The following is a 15,014-nucleotide window of genomic DNA, read 5'->3' as shown; positions in this document are numbered from 1 at the left end:
TCTCCCACAAGCCATAAATAAATAAAATATTATATTTTAAATATCCAAATTTTATTTATTTATTAATATTAATATAATAATAGCATAAGCTATTTCAGCTTAGCTCAGATCAACGAGTCGTCTTCTTCAATCCACCATTTATTAAAAAAAAAATTTCTGATCAAAACCCTAAATTCAACTTTGGATTTAATCCATGGCCGACTCAGATAATGATTCTGGTGGACACATCAACGACGGGAATGCTCACGAGTTGTCGACGAGAGAGCAAGACAGGTTCTTGCCGATCGCTAACGTCAGCAGGATCATGAAGAAAGCTTTACCGGCGAACGCTAAGATCTCTAAAGACGCTAAGGAAACCGTACAAGAATGCGTGTCGGAGTTCATTAGCTTCATCACCGGAGAAGCTTCCGACAAGTGTCAGAGAGAGAAGAGGAAGACGATCAACGGCGATGATCTGTTGTGGGCCATGATGACGCTTGGATTCGAGGATTACGTGGAGCCACTCAAGATTTATTTGCAGAAGTTTAGGGAGATGGAAGGGGAAAAGACTAATATGGGAAAGCCAGTAGTGGAGGTTGGTGGTGTTGGTGGTAGTAGCGGCGGCGATGGTAGTGTTTTGAACAGTGGGAATTCTGGAGGTGGTTATGGTTATGGCGGCGGTGGTGGGACGGTAATGTGGCGTCGACTATGATGATGATGGGTCATCATCATCATCATCAAATGTATGGATCAGGCGGTGGTGGTGCTGGCGGCGGCGGTGCCCCTTCCGGGAGATCGAGGTAACATAATTAATCTAAGGGTTGGTTAATTAATTGACAAATTAATATTCTAGCGTTATAATAATCTCTCATTCTATCTCCGTTTTTGGATTTGTTTAATGGGATTAGGGGATTGGGATTAGTGTTAATTTTGTTGGTAATCGTCATTACCATAGTGTAAATTGGTTAATTAAAACTAAATTATGAAGGGTTAATAGTTAAACCTTCAAGTTGTCGTTGGGGAATTTATACAAAACAGATGATATGCATTGTCAGTGCTTTGGCCTTTTCAGTTAATTGAATTTGACTGGCTTCATTCAGTAATACATACAATCCCTTCTATAAATATAGTTGCTTGCTCCAAAATTCAACTTCGAAAAGTTTGTCGTTCGTTTTGTGTCAATAGAGCTTGCGTTGCTTTGTTCCGAATATCTGGTATAAATAAATTTTTACCATAATTAGTAAAAGATAAATTTTTTATGAGTCTCGAAAATAAGATAAAAATAAAGATATTCGAAGTAGGACAAAATATACTTCCAACGAACACAAAATCAAGTTTATTACTTTGTGGCAAAATCAAGGTGATGTATTGGATAATTCTACATGTGGTAATAACATAATACAGCCTTCTATTCCAAGTCAAAATCTGAAAACAAACATGATCTTTTTACACTATTTACTTATTTTGGCAGTTTTCCATTAGATCTTCAACTACTTTACTTTCTCCATGTCTATTTGTACATGTCTTTTTGTCAGAAGATTATGATTTCTTATTTTTACTTTTTATGGAATTTATAAGGTCAGCATTTCTTCTTCGGTGTTTAGATATTTTGGTCTCTTATTTCAGACACATATTTTAGATATGTAATAAATATCTTGCCTGGTCTATTAAAGAGAGGTATAACTACAAGGATTCTCATGTTACAACTACAACTCGGTATTAAACCTGACAATTTTGATGTAGATGGCGGTGCAATGTACGATGAAAATGGATCAGATCATATCGGATAATGGGCCGATTCTAAAAATGCATGAAAATTATTATCTGATCTGCAAATATTATTTCATCCAATATGTGGACACTTTTGTCCGTATCTACTTTGATCCGGATAATACATCCAAAGTTATTCGATCCGTCGCAAATTGGATTTAAATTGTCATCCGTAGTGCCATGTCTTTGAAACTGTAAACAATCCGTAATGCAAATACGTTTAACAAAGGTATAATATACGTGTCCGAAATAAGAGACCAAATCTAGATAATGTGTCTGCAAATACGTTTCACGCGACACTCAAAGTGAATTGGGGATCGTAGGAAGTACTAGTCATCGGAGTATATCTCGTTTGAATATCTCAAATCTAGATAAAATAACATGACTCGATCATTTTCTACGATAATAACACAAATTTTTCCATCAAGAAGCTTGTAATCGATGTAGTTTTAATAATAATCCAATAACATGATGCCATAGATAATGATGTGTGATAATATCCTTTCTCCATACGAGATCGACAACTTCCAAACAAAATAATTAATAGACCGTCACTAATTAATTATTTTTCTCACTTAGTACTTAGTATTAGTAGCAATTAGCTTTGGACCATGAAATTAAGATATCTAACTAATATCTCAATGCTGCTTAGATCTGAGGTTACGAGTAACTAATTAGTTTGGGGGATTTTTATGGGCGACAAGTTGAGTTGATGATAGTCACTTGTTATTATCATGCTAATTAATACTACTTTTATTCCTAATTAATTGTCATATTTTTTATGTAATTTGTATAGAAAAATCGACAATTAGATAGAGACGGAGGAGTACTACTAATAATTAAAGTGAACATTGCTTAAATGGACCCTGATAAAGCACTACTTCCCCCTCTTTCAAGGAATCGAGGATTCAAACTCGAACATAAGAGTCTAGAGGGAGTAAAATGAAGTTTTCCAAAATGCGTACGAAACATTTACAACAATTACACATAGATCCTTTTACTCTTAATCACATACCATTTGGACCTCCACACCGTCTTCATCACATACACGTTGCCGTCACACGACGCGCTTAGTTAGCATATACACTGACGTGTCCACATCATTAAAATTTAAAAGGGCAAATGCTGGAGTGCCCCACCTTTTCAAAAATTTACATATAAGTCCTCATATTTTTCAATACATTTATGTAATAAACATCATTAATCCCATACTGAGTTTATTCAATTTACCCCAATCTAAGATTCTAATGAGTTTATCCAATTTAATCATGAACTTTGATTTCAATCGAAGGGATGGTTATTGGTGAAGATGTGGTGCCAAATAAATCATTATGCTGTGATTATGAAACAAAATATTGAGAAATTCGTAATACACCACATGTAGCACGTTATTTATATATGTGAATTATTTATTGATATGTGAAATATTTGACATCCATAAAAACTTTAATTACATTATTATATCTTTGGACAGAAATAGCGAAATAAATATTTTTGTATATATAGACCACCGAAAACTCCACATGTTGACATATCATTTACATGTATAAAGATAAGGTGTTATACAATTTACCCCTAAGAAATTTCTCCAAAAAATAAAGGTAAAACAGTCGGCTCACATAAAAAACATCACAACAAGAAAATAACTTTGCATGATCATGTCTCCTTAAAAACTGCCTCTTACATCATTTCAAAGGTTGATTATTAAGCCGCTCGTCATCACTGATGACGACTCGTCACCCATGTTTTTGCCGCCGTGGACCCCCTTGCTTTGCATGTGGTAAAGCTGTCAGCTCACTTAAAACTAATTCCCCTATCTGCTATCCTCAATCCGCCGGATATTTACCGTTTTGTTGTGCCTGTTGATTTTCTTGTCCAGAAAGAAACTTGATGTCTAGCACTAGCAATACTCGTCCTTGTGTGGTTGAAGAGTGTAGGGGAGTTCTACGCATTTATAGTGATGGTTCCATTTTGGCGATCTTCTGCTCCAACCATCAACGTCCCAGTCCATGATGACGGCTCGGTTTTGTGGAAAGATGTCATCTTCGATTCCGTCAACAATCTCCATCTCCGACTCTACAAGCCGGCCGCCTCAACTTCCTCCGAAAAACTTCCCATCATTTACTATATCCACGGTGGTGGATACTGCACAGGGTCCTGCACTTGGCCTAGCTTCCACAATTACTGTCTCAAGATCTCTTCAGAGCTTCAAGCCGTCATCATATCACCTGACTATCGGCTGGCTCCGGAGAATAGACTGCCGGCTGCCATTGAAGATGGGTTCATGGCTGTCAAATGGCTTAAAGCTGAAGAAGCTATTCATGACACTTGGTTGACTGATATAGCTGACTTTGGCAAGGTGTTTATTATTGGCGATTCTGCCGGTGGCAACATAGCTCATAACTTGGCGGTTACGCTTGGTGCTGGTTCACCAGAATTATCTCCAGTTCAGGTTAGGGGATATGTTCTCTTGGAACCCTATTTTGCAGGGACAGTGAGGACCAGGTCAGAGATTGAAGGACCAACGGATACCTTCCTCAATTTGGAGCACATTGACAGGTAACTAAGTTTTGCTGCCAACTACCTTTTTATTACGTCCAACCCAAAATAGTTGTCATAACAATATAATTGACAACTATTTCGGATGGAGGTAATACTAATTTATAATGTAATGTAAGCATCTTACTTTGAGTGATGTGACAAAATTGAAAGGTATGGGAGGCTTTGTCTACCAATTGGAGAGACCACTGATCACCCTTTAGTGAATCCATTTGGACCACATAGTACAAGCCTCGAAGGAGTGGCTCTTGACCCCATTCTGGCCGTGTGTGGTGGCGCTGATCTTCTGAAAGATCGGAGTAAGGATTACGTTGATCGACTCAAAACTATGGGAAAAGAGGCAGAGTATGTCGAGTTTCCAGGTCAAGAACATTGCTTCTTCCTGGCTAATCCAAACTCAGACGCATCAAAGCAATTGATACTTGCCGTCAAAAAGTTTATAAGCCAGCATCGCGGCTAAAATTCATATTGATGAATGCATCATATATTCCAACTCTGTTCTACCGCTACTTAAGTTTGTAATAATCCTGACTCACAGGAAAATTGGTAACATTTCATACATACAAAGACACATATTAGGCTATATAGTTTAAAAATTAATAATTTAAGCTCCATTTCGCTTAAAAGTGGCAAATTGGTGTTCGAGGTTGAATTCTTTTTATCAGAGTAAAGATAGGATTGCAGGATATATTCAGCTTACGAATGCTTGTTTGGAATAGTTACTTGTTGTAAAGTGCTTTGGTATCTAAGTACATGACACTCTTGTCCTTGTTGAAATCTGAGGTGGTCGGGACAGCTGAAAATCCAGGATATTTTCCATCTATCCTCGCCAAGCATATATCGACAATGTACTTTGCAAGCTCGTGTTTCTTCACAAATGGCGTGGCTGCATATTCTTCACAGGACATCCACTACAAACCATAAAAACAAGTTTTACAGTTAGCTTGTGTATTAGTAGTATCTGACAATTTCCACTATATCCTTCAATTATCTACAGCTCTTAAATCAATGTAATCTACCTGAGCTGCCTCTATTTCTGTTTCCTGCATCTGTATTGCGGACGAAAGAGGACGTGACAAGCAGACGAAGAACAAATCTGACTTCTCAAAGTATGCCTTATGGCTTTGTCTGTTTATCATGCAAATGAAAAAAACTTAACTTTACTACTAAAGATTTCAAGAACCATCAAACATGAAATGTAATCAATAAACATTTACCTGAATGCTAATACTTCGATAAATTCTGTATCGACCTGAAATAAACCAAAAGGTCGAAGTGATTCACTGACATTTGTAACATCTTCTGTATGTATATATATGCATCTGACCCTCTACTACTTACTCCGGTTTCTTCTTTGACTTCTCTTACTGCTGCTGTACAAATATCTTCCCCCTGAAAATATCCTTAACTCGATAAGGTGGCAGCACACAGACAGAATCTTATCAAATAGTACTATCAAAAAGGCCGAGCCTGATTTAATTCACATACCTCTTCAACAACACCGGTAGGGATTTTCCAAAATCCTGTGCCTTTAAGTTTTCCACCCTTTTCTTGTACTACGAGGATCTAACAATTGATAAGTTTTAATTTTTAAAATATTGATTACAACATAAATCCATGAATAAATTTGCGAAAATGAAAAAAGTTCAGTAAGGACCTCTCTCTTTTTATTCATGACAAATGCCCCAATACCGACTCTATGTGTAGCATTTGCAGGAAGAGTATGAGATCCTCCCGGAAGCCAGTTTACAAGCATCAGATATTTTGGTTCTGCATGGTGGTACCAAAATCCTTGCTACACAGCAATACAAGAGAAGAGTAAATTCCAATTTCCGATCAAAATTTATTGTTATAGCCTGATAACAAGATATTTCTTTATCAACAGAAATCACCTTCACTGCTGATTCAATGAGATTAGCGTGCTCAATCGGAAGTTTGATCCATATTCCCTTTTTACCCTGAAAAACGTATTTGATCATTGGCAGCTCAAACACAAAGTTCATAACTAAGCGCAACTATAACTGTCATAATTCAAGAAATCAGCCAAATTGATCTGAAAAGTTTCTATACCACATCCAGGAACACAAATACTTAATACTTGGCCTGGTCAAGACAAAATACATTGCTACAAATTCCGGAAAATGGAAAGAGACCAACGGGACTCTACAAAACTACAATAGGCAGTTTGATCCATATTCCCCTTTTACCCTGAAAAACATATTTAATCATTGGCGGCTCAAACACGAAGTTCATATCTAAGCAATTATAACTGTCATAATTCAAGAAATCAGCCAAATTGATCTGAAAAATTTCTATACCACATTCCAGGAACACAATATAATCTACAATACTTGGCCTGGTCAAAATACATTGCCACAAATTCCGGAAATGGAGAAAGACCAGTACGACACAACAAAACTACAAGAGGCAAACACAACAAAAACAAACTACAAAATTGATATCAATCAATCGATCATATACAAACAATTCGTAAAATACCTGGTTCTTCCAAAGCTGAATCGAGGCTTCGAGTACCGAAACAAACTCCAAAGGCTCCATAGCCTCGTTTATTTCAACAGTGACACCACCAAAATCATCATCAGTCCCTGGTAGTAGCTTAACTTGTTGAACATGGTTTTCATTTCCACACACTATAACTTGATTCTTCATCCCAAAAAATGAATTCCTTCAACAACCCCACAAGATCAATAGCTTTAAAAAGTTATCTTTTTCCAGAAATCAAGCTACCATTGATGAAATTCCCATAACATAGCAGAAACCATAATAATAATAAAAAAACAAAACTTTATACATGATTATGAGTATATGGCAATGAAAGTATGGTTTTTGTTGACTTTACCTGAGAACTACTATGAGGCGGAGAAAGCGAGAAGACGGCCGGTTGCTTGATGACGAACAACAACGGTACTTTTGAGTTGTTTATATATGGAGTATTTTTTTAGTATCAAATCATATGATTTGGCTGTAAAAAATTCAATTTGGTGGAATCGATCATAAAATAAATCTAGATGAAGGAAAAAGAAAAATGTAAACTTTACTTCCGAAATGCTGACAGCTTGGAGATGTAAACACGAGGCAGCTTTCTGTAGGACGGGAGATTCATGACGTGGCTTCTTAAATTGGATGACACGTGGATATCGTCCCTGCCGGAGTACATCAGTTATACCTATTTTGCTCCTTGCATCGCTAATCTGAAGATTAATGAGATAAGTTGATTGTATCACTCTTTATAATCGATCGTTAATTTTAATATGAATCATGTACCCTTTTGAAGATTAATGAGATAAGTTGATTGTATCACTCTTTATAACCGATCGTTAATTTTAATATGAATGATATACCATTTTGAACTCCACAAATGTAACACCCACATTCGAAATTAGACGCGTAATAAAATTAGATGTTGCGATTAGCCGTAGTTATTTTTCGCGTAACGACCCCAAACTAAATTACATTACTTCTTCATTAAGTTACGATTTTAATGTGACGATTGATTTCGTTTGAGATGATTGTTTTGAGTAGTAAATCCTATAAAATATTTTTACACTAAAAATTACTACAAATAAATTGTTTACAATGTCCACTTACAACTTTGACCATCCAATTGATAATGACCAAAATACAAACCATTACAAGTGATCTCTAGTACATAAACCTACCAAATACTACACTTTTCCTACACATAATACTACTCTATTTCTACAACTAATATTACTTGCCAAGGTCAAACACACCTACATGAATTCTTCCTTCAACCCGCAGGCTCTCTGCAAGAAAGTTTTCCATGACAACCTGTAATCCAAGACAAGCCATCATTCTTTGACAATTTTTACACAAGATCACTACAAGTCAAGGGAAGGCAAATGTTTCTTCACATGATAGCCTACAAATATGGAGATTCTGTGATGCATTTTCAACATATTCTGATAGCCATATTCCTTAATTCAAACCGGCAGCAAAATCTCACATAGCATCCCCATTTTGATAAACTCAAATCAAGCCAAATTTTGCTAAAAATTCAACAAGCCAGCTTATTATTTTCTACACCTACAGCAGCCCTACCTAACAAATTCTGACATCGGGACAATTATAAACCCACAGAATCATTTACACAGCAAAACACCACAACAGAATCATCAAACCAGAAACCCAGAAGACATTCTGCTAAGCTCAGAACCAACCAAAATAAAATTTTCCAGAAAAATTAAAACTTACCTTAGACGCGTTCTTCATCCTTCACTGATCACCTTTAGAGTCGCTGTCGATCCAGCAGTCAACCGGAGAAGACTGAGTCACGACCGAGTCAATACTGAGTCGTGACCGAGTCGTCCAATTCCAGCCAAACCAAGCCTCAATTCGGCGACCCCAGCCTGCTTCAAAGCCAAAAAACACCGGAAATAACCCATTCCAGTCGATTAGGTAATTACCCGAGACTTTAAATTCAAATTCCGACTAAATTAGTTTATTTTTAAAGCTAAATTTTGGGTAGAAATGGAGTAGAGATGATGTAGAACAACATACTAACGTATTAGACACTAATTCGTAGTTTTGAAAAATTGTAACCGAAACCTAATTTTGAAATTAAAGTCGAACGAAGAGGAATTAGGAAAAACTAACCTCATAATCGAGTTCCCCACGTTGAATACTATCGGAAACTGCCAGGAAAAGAACCGGAGACGGCTGTCTCCGGCATAGTCGACGAACGGCAGAGAGGATCGGGGGAGAAGAGAGAGAAGGCGACGTGAGGAAGAAGAAGAAATTGTGATTGAACCGTTCGGTTCAATCATTTTTATAGCAGAGGAGAGAAATCGGTTCAATTAAGTAAACTACTATTATACCCTTCCATTTTTAAAGTATTCACAAACCTGTCAGCATGTTTTTATTCGGTGAAAAGAAAGACAAAGGTTAAATTGTCTTTTCACAGTATTAAAATCGGTTCATTTCGGTTTTCTTTCGATTCAACCCGAATTGACTCGATCTGATTGGATCGGTCTGATTTTAAATCATCCGCACCTGTGTTAATAGACGTATATACCCTTCTCTGTTTTACAAAATTACAAAATTACCAACGCGTCAAAGGTTATTCTGATTATTTTACAAAACCCGAACCTATTTTAGCTTCCGAACCTAATAAAATCATTTTTATTTTTCCCGAATCTACCAAATTTTTACAGTAGGTTAAAAATATTCTTTTGAACATAATATGTGAAAATTGGAATTTTATGATAGCAGATTTAATTTATTTCGATTTTTGGTAAATTAGAGTTAAAAGATATATTGTTAATATAATTAATTGTTTTAAAATTTATTTGGGTAGTAAATCAGTTTAGAAAATTATGAAAAAAAAAATTATAGTATATTATTTTAAATGATTTAGAATATTGTGCAGATTTCTCAAATATTTTTATGGTATAAAAATATTTAATTCAATAATTGGATTAGGGAAAAATGTATTTTATATAATTAATGAAATGTTTTAAAAATAACTTAGAGTTATTTCGAAGAGCTGACGTGTACGGTTTAATTTGTAGTAAACACTGATACGAATTAATGATCAAGTCAAATTACAACAAGACATTTCTTTTATCCTAAAATTAGAAAGTAATGATTGTTATATATCGTCTAGTAGGTAACGAAACTACGGGCGACATTGGAGAAGTGGCTAATACTGATTAGCTAATTAACGGTCTTCATCACTGTGAGTAGAATTTTAATTATAGAAGGCGCTTATATTTTATTATATACTTCATGCATATTGTTTGTATATAATATATATAATAGCTACCTAGGATTGGTTGTATTATATATACAAATATATACATATATATATATATATATGAATTGAGAAAATAAATTGGAATTTATATATATATATATATTTTGGGGAAAATATTATGAACTATATGATAAATAATCATATATATAATTTGGGAGAAAATATCTGGAAATAATTCGAAATATATCAAGTGGATAAATATCCATAAAGATTTAAAATAAATTACTATTACATGTAACCACATGTGGGAAACTCGGACGGATACATACATAAACCGATTCTTGGGTTCGACGGGACTCACGATAGGAATCCACTCTTGTTCTACGGAACGCTTAGATTGGGGCTGTCATGACAGGGCGCTGGGCTACGGAGGCCACGGGTCGTAGTTCAGAAGCTCAACCAGAGCCTGGTTGAGTAGTGGAAAGGTAGCTGTCCTAGCAAAGGGCACTAGACTTTATCGATTTATCGATAGAGGTTCGACTGTGGGATAAAGTGGTTACCATATAATAGAAATAAATATCTTATTTTACTGTCTGAATTGATTGGAAATATATTTTGAAATACATAAAAATTATTTGAGACTAAAATCATCAAAGATTTTGGATATGTATTACATGATAATATTTTCAAACATTATTATGGGTAGAATCTAGAATATATATAAGGGAGGAAAAAACCCTCCTATAATTAATGGCCTACTCACGAGATTTTATATCTCATAAACGTTGAATAAATTTTTTACAGGTAACGAGTAGTTGGGAAGTGCCCGTGAGGATTTGTAGAATAAGCTATCGTTCGGAGATCGAGGTAGATTACTTCACAGCCTCGAGCAGAGCATAGTATTTGCCTTTGTTAAATAACCCTTTTGGGCGGCACTTGTGCCGAAGTGTGTCTTAGACTTAACCTGGTTTTTTTTTTTATTATTATTACTTCAATAAACTTATTTGTAACTAAAATATTTTATTATGTTTTATGGATATAAAACTCGAATAATAATTTGTTTGCTAAATTGATAAGTGTTAAGTTCGTAGCCCCCGACGCCCCTCGAATGATCTCCCGTCTTTGGAGGGAAATCCTTAGAGAGAAATCGCGAGGGGGGTGTCGCAACAAATTACTTTCATATTATGATACCTAAACTTTGAAATTATAAATTTTGTGTCTACTGACTAGCAAGGTAGTCAACATCAAATCCCTTCCTAAGAAAGATAAACGGACGAGTGATGTGGGTAGAACGATAGGAACGAAAGTTACTACTGACTCGAAAATAACATTAAAAGTTATAGGGACTAAAATGAAAAAGAATGATATAACTCGAGAGAGTGTCTAGCTCCACCAACATATTTTACTAGGGATCAAATTAGAAATTTGATTATATAATAGAAGCGAAGTTTTTTTCGATCCTATGTATTAGAAATAAATTCCGTCGGCATCAAAATATCCGTTAAGAATTCGAGCGTTCGCCCATTTCAAAACGTAAAAGCATCAAATTCTAAGGCCCCGTTCAGTAGCAAAACTCCTCGTTTTGTTTTCATTTTCCGAAAACTACTGTACATTCTCAATTTTCATTTCGTTTTTATTTTTTGTAAAACTTGTTCGGTGGCCAATTTTCATTTCGTTTTCACTAATTTTGGTCAAAATTCCTAATTTTAGTCAAAATCTCAATTACATCGCCTCCCTCGCAAAGCTTCCTATGAACAACAACAGACATAAGAGCTTTAAGCCCCTTAACCGAATTCGGCAACAATAGCTCCGACGAAGAACCGAACCCAATTTTGATCGTCGTCGTCACCATTTCCATTGTTTTCATCGTCGTCGTCACTATTCCTCCCAATCGACGACGAAGACGAAGACGAGGACGTCGTCGATGATGAGCTGCACCTCTTCTCCTCCGCGGACGCGATCGGCCTAATCCGATCAGCCATCATCATCTTAGATGAAAAGCATGCGTACGGACGACGACGCGACGACGACTAAGACGAAGTCGTCCAAGCTTAGATCTGACGACTACGACGACGACGACGACGACAAAGCCTCCGGGAGGAGATGACAACTTCGATCAGAGGCGTACGGACGACGGCCGTGAATGGAGTGACGATCGGCAGTGGTGGTTGTGAGAAAGGGAAAATACATTTTGACCCCTGACGTTTTCTTTTTCTTTCATTCCAGTCCTTTGAAAATTTTGAAAATTTCAAATTTAACTATCTCATTTTTCAGAGAATTTTGTGAAAAACGAAAACGAAACTCGTCTACCGAACGGGTTTTCAAATGAAAATGAGAATTTTGGGGAAAATGAGAAATTTTCGAAAATTTTCCGAAAATTTCTGCCTACTGAACAGACCCTAAGTTTTTTTCGACTACCTTGCTGGATACTGGATAGGGCCTTTCAATTTTGATGTACTGGTTAACTTGGACTAGACCCAACAACCACAACATGGGCTGCTTGCTGTTATCCAACAATAACAAAATCGTAAATATGGAAGACTTGAAGGGATAATACCGTAATTAAACAAGAAAATCAGTGACGCTGAAGAAGTCGCTAATTTTATTTTACCTTTCCCCAATCAATTTACAGGCCTCCTTCTTCCGCCAATATTCACCACCGATCCCAGAAATCTCCAAAAACCTCTTTATTCCTTCTTATTTTTCTGATTAATTTCACTAATTATTGTCATCAATTTTGAATATTTTAATCTACCTAAGTGAAAAAAAATGGAGATAATTTCGGGTGGCGACCACCAGTTGTTCTTCGCAGCTGAGGCGGAGATGGCGCCATTCCCGGAGGTGGTGGCGACGAGGACAACAGATGTAGATTTCGCTTCTTCCTCTGACAACAACAACCAGACGACGGCGTCGGAAATGATGACGGTGATGATGAATCGGCCACCACCAGCTAAAAAACTCCGACCCATTAGGAGATCACCGGAACCCACTGCTCAGAACATGTCGATTCATGATGGGTTGGAGATTTTGGGACTCGACCCGGTTCGTCCGATTCCGACCCATGATTCATTGGAAGATGAATTCGGGTAATACTTCACTTCACACTACTGATGTTTACAAAATCTTGCTTGTATCTGCTTTTTTGTTGTGTGTATGCATGCATTGAACTTGGAATTGTACAATAGATGATGATAGGCAAAAGGTTGTTTTTAATTAGCTTAAAGACAAGAGGTATGTATAGAAGGAAAAGCTTCATTGACAAGTGCTATTGGTTTTCTTATAACCGGTAACTTTGGCACTTATTTTATAGAGTTAATGTTTTGAGAGGGGTAAACTTTCTCTGTCATTTGTTTAGAGGTTCAAATCATAGTTGTCGACTTGTCGTACTTGTTTGCTTTTGATGGAGTTACATATATAAGGTATTGATCAAGTTGGTTGTAGTTCTTGGCTATTCGTTATGGTTTTAGTATAGAAATTGGGAAAAATGTTCAAAATTGCTAAATGTTTACTGTATTTCTGTCCTTCATGTTCCATCTTTGGCTTCATTTATGTAGAGTTTCATCGCAACGTATCTTGGATTCTTTTCGGATTATCGAATGCCATTAATTATTTTATCTTGTTTTAAACCAGCTCATCATCCGATGACGAATTTGACGATGGCAATGGCGGGGATTCATCCATGTCCATCAAAGAGAATCGAAAGAGAAAGCGAAAATCGAGCAAGAAGATAGAGCGAGTAATGAAAAGTTTGGTAAGGAAGGTTTTGCAGAAACAGGAACAAATGCATCAGCAATTGATAGATGTGATGCAACAAAGGGAAAAGGAAAGAAATCTGAGGGAAGAAGAATGGAGGAAGCATGAAATGGAAAGAATCAAAAGGGATGAAGAAATGAGAGCACAAGAGATTTCGCGCAACAAAGCTCTCATTTCCATTGTCCAGAATCTATTAGGCGTTCAAATCGAGATTCCTCAACCATTAACGTCTGTCCCACCGTCCGACGTAGAAAGACGCAAAAGTAAGCAGCAACAACTCAGAGACTTGACGTCGTCGTCGGCTGATCAAATGAATAAGAGATGGCCAGATGCTGAAATTCAAGCACTCATAACGCTTCGAGCTTCTCTCGAGCAAAAGTTCCGTCAAATGGGCCCCAAACCATCGATTTGGGACGAGATTTCAGTCGGGATGCAAAATATGGGTTACAATCGGACTGCTAAGAAGTGCAAAGAGAAATGGGAGAACATCAACAAATACTTCAGAAAAACAGTCGAAAATGGGAAGAAGCCTCATGAGAATGGGAAAACTTGCCCGTATTTTCATGAACTTAGCATGCTTTATAAGAATGGAGTTCTTTCTGGAAGTCCATTGAACCATACAAATGACGAGAATGTCGCCAAGATTGAAAGGCCATAGGCACTAGATATCGGTTTTGTTTAGAGGAGTACTCTTAAATCTTAATAAAGTAGTTGTAGGACTCTTTATGACTTTATCGGATAGAAATGTAGAAGCTTAACAATTTTCTCCCAACATCAGTTTAAATTTTGTCTATTCATTCAACTTTTAAAATTGCACTTCAAATAGGAGTATTAATCATAGGTGAATCTTTATGCAATGTTTCATTGCTTCCTGTGATTGAATTATTTTGGATGCGTTTGGCCGCTGACGGAACGAATATTGCCTGAAAAGCGAAATATCCCAGATTTGTTTTATTCAACTGATATCACTGAAAGCTCATCCAGTTTCTGTTTCAAGCTCTGTAATGAGAACAAAGAACAGAAAATCTTAGTACAGAAAAAAGAGAACTGAATTTACAAAGACTATTGTCTGTCACCATACGAACAGCGCCAGGATGAGAACATACAACATCGTGGAAATGGGAACCATCGAGTAGGCGAAAATCAGCACGTCGGAAGAAGAATCTTGACGATCCATGTAGTGTGGGATGATCAAAATGGTTGATATGAAGAATAT

At 36.5% G+C, this 15,014-nt stretch overlaps 3 protein-coding genes and 1 pseudogene across 3 annotated transcripts; 3 read left to right on the top strand and 1 right to left on the bottom strand.

Annotated features, from left to right (window-relative positions):
- The first annotated feature begins 193 nt into the window (after nucleotides 1–193).
- Nucleotides 194–783, top strand: LOC139882084 (nuclear transcription factor Y subunit B-3-like). Its single transcript, XM_071866458.1, has 2 exons — nucleotides 194–660; nucleotides 696–783. Exons 1-2 carry the CDS (start codon nucleotides 194–196, stop codon nucleotides 781–783), a joined length of 555 nt encoding a protein of 184 aa, XP_071722559.1.
- Nucleotides 784–3,639: 2,856 nt separating this feature from the next.
- Nucleotides 3,640–4,768, top strand: LOC139882083 (strigolactones hydrolase CXE15-like; annotated as a pseudogene).
- A 259-nt stretch (nucleotides 4,769–5,027) lies between these two features.
- LOC139882082 (nudix hydrolase 2-like) lies at nucleotides 5,028–6,942 on the bottom strand. Its single transcript, XM_071866456.1, has 8 exons — nucleotides 6,808–6,942; nucleotides 6,201–6,266; nucleotides 5,966–6,103; nucleotides 5,797–5,874; nucleotides 5,650–5,700; nucleotides 5,526–5,560; nucleotides 5,328–5,436; nucleotides 5,028–5,219 (listed from the first exon to the last, which is right to left on the bottom strand). The coding sequence occupies exons 1-8, from the start codon at nucleotides 6,865–6,867 to the stop codon at nucleotides 5,028–5,030; spliced, it is 729 nt and encodes a 242-aa protein (XP_071722557.1). The 5' UTR covers nucleotides 6,868–6,942.
- Nucleotides 6,943–12,814: 5,872 nt separating this feature from the next.
- LOC139882081 (trihelix transcription factor GT-2-like) lies at nucleotides 12,815–14,456 on the top strand. Its single transcript, XM_071866455.1, has 2 exons — nucleotides 12,815–13,131; nucleotides 13,676–14,456. Exons 1-2 carry the CDS (start codon nucleotides 12,815–12,817, stop codon nucleotides 14,454–14,456), a joined length of 1,098 nt encoding a protein of 365 aa, XP_071722556.1.
- The last annotated feature ends 558 nt before the right edge of the window (nucleotides 14,457–15,014 follow it).

Source organism: Rutidosis leptorrhynchoides, unplaced genomic scaffold (assembly GCF_046630445.1).
Source record: "Rutidosis leptorrhynchoides isolate AG116_Rl617_1_P2 unplaced genomic scaffold, CSIRO_AGI_Rlap_v1 contig224, whole genome shotgun sequence".
Lineage (NCBI taxonomy): Eukaryota > Viridiplantae > Streptophyta > Magnoliopsida > Asterales > Asteraceae > Rutidosis > Rutidosis leptorrhynchoides.
The sequence above is the reverse complement of the archived record's forward strand: the minus strand, read 5'-3'. Positions and strand labels throughout refer to the sequence as shown.

Excerpts from the sequence above, each read along its gene's own strand:
- LOC139882084 (XM_071866458.1), top strand. The coding sequence starts at position 194 with ATGGCCGACTCAGATAATGATTCTGGTGGACACATCAACGACGGGAAT. Across the intron at positions 661-695 it reads GGTTATGGTTATGGCGGCGG|GATGGGTCATCATCATCATC; the intron begins TGGTGGGACGGT and ends GACTATGATGAT.
- LOC139882082 (XM_071866456.1), bottom strand. The coding sequence starts at position 6,867 with ATGGAGCCTTTGGAGTTTGTTTCGGTACTCGAAGCCTCGATTCAGCTT. Across the intron at positions 6,267-6,807 it reads TTCAGCTTTGGAAGAACCAG|GGTAAAAAGGGAATATGGAT; the intron begins GTATTTTACGAA and ends TACGTTTTTCAG. Across the intron at positions 6,104-6,200 it reads TCATTGAATCAGCAGTGAAG|CAAGGATTTTGGTACCACCA; the intron begins GTGATTTCTGTT and ends ATTGCTGTGTAG.
- LOC139882081 (XM_071866455.1), top strand. The coding sequence starts at position 12,815 with ATGGAGATAATTTCGGGTGGCGACCACCAGTTGTTCTTCGCAGCTGAG. Across the intron at positions 13,132-13,675 it reads TCATTGGAAGATGAATTCGG|CTCATCATCCGATGACGAAT; the intron begins GTAATACTTCAC and ends GTTTTAAACCAG.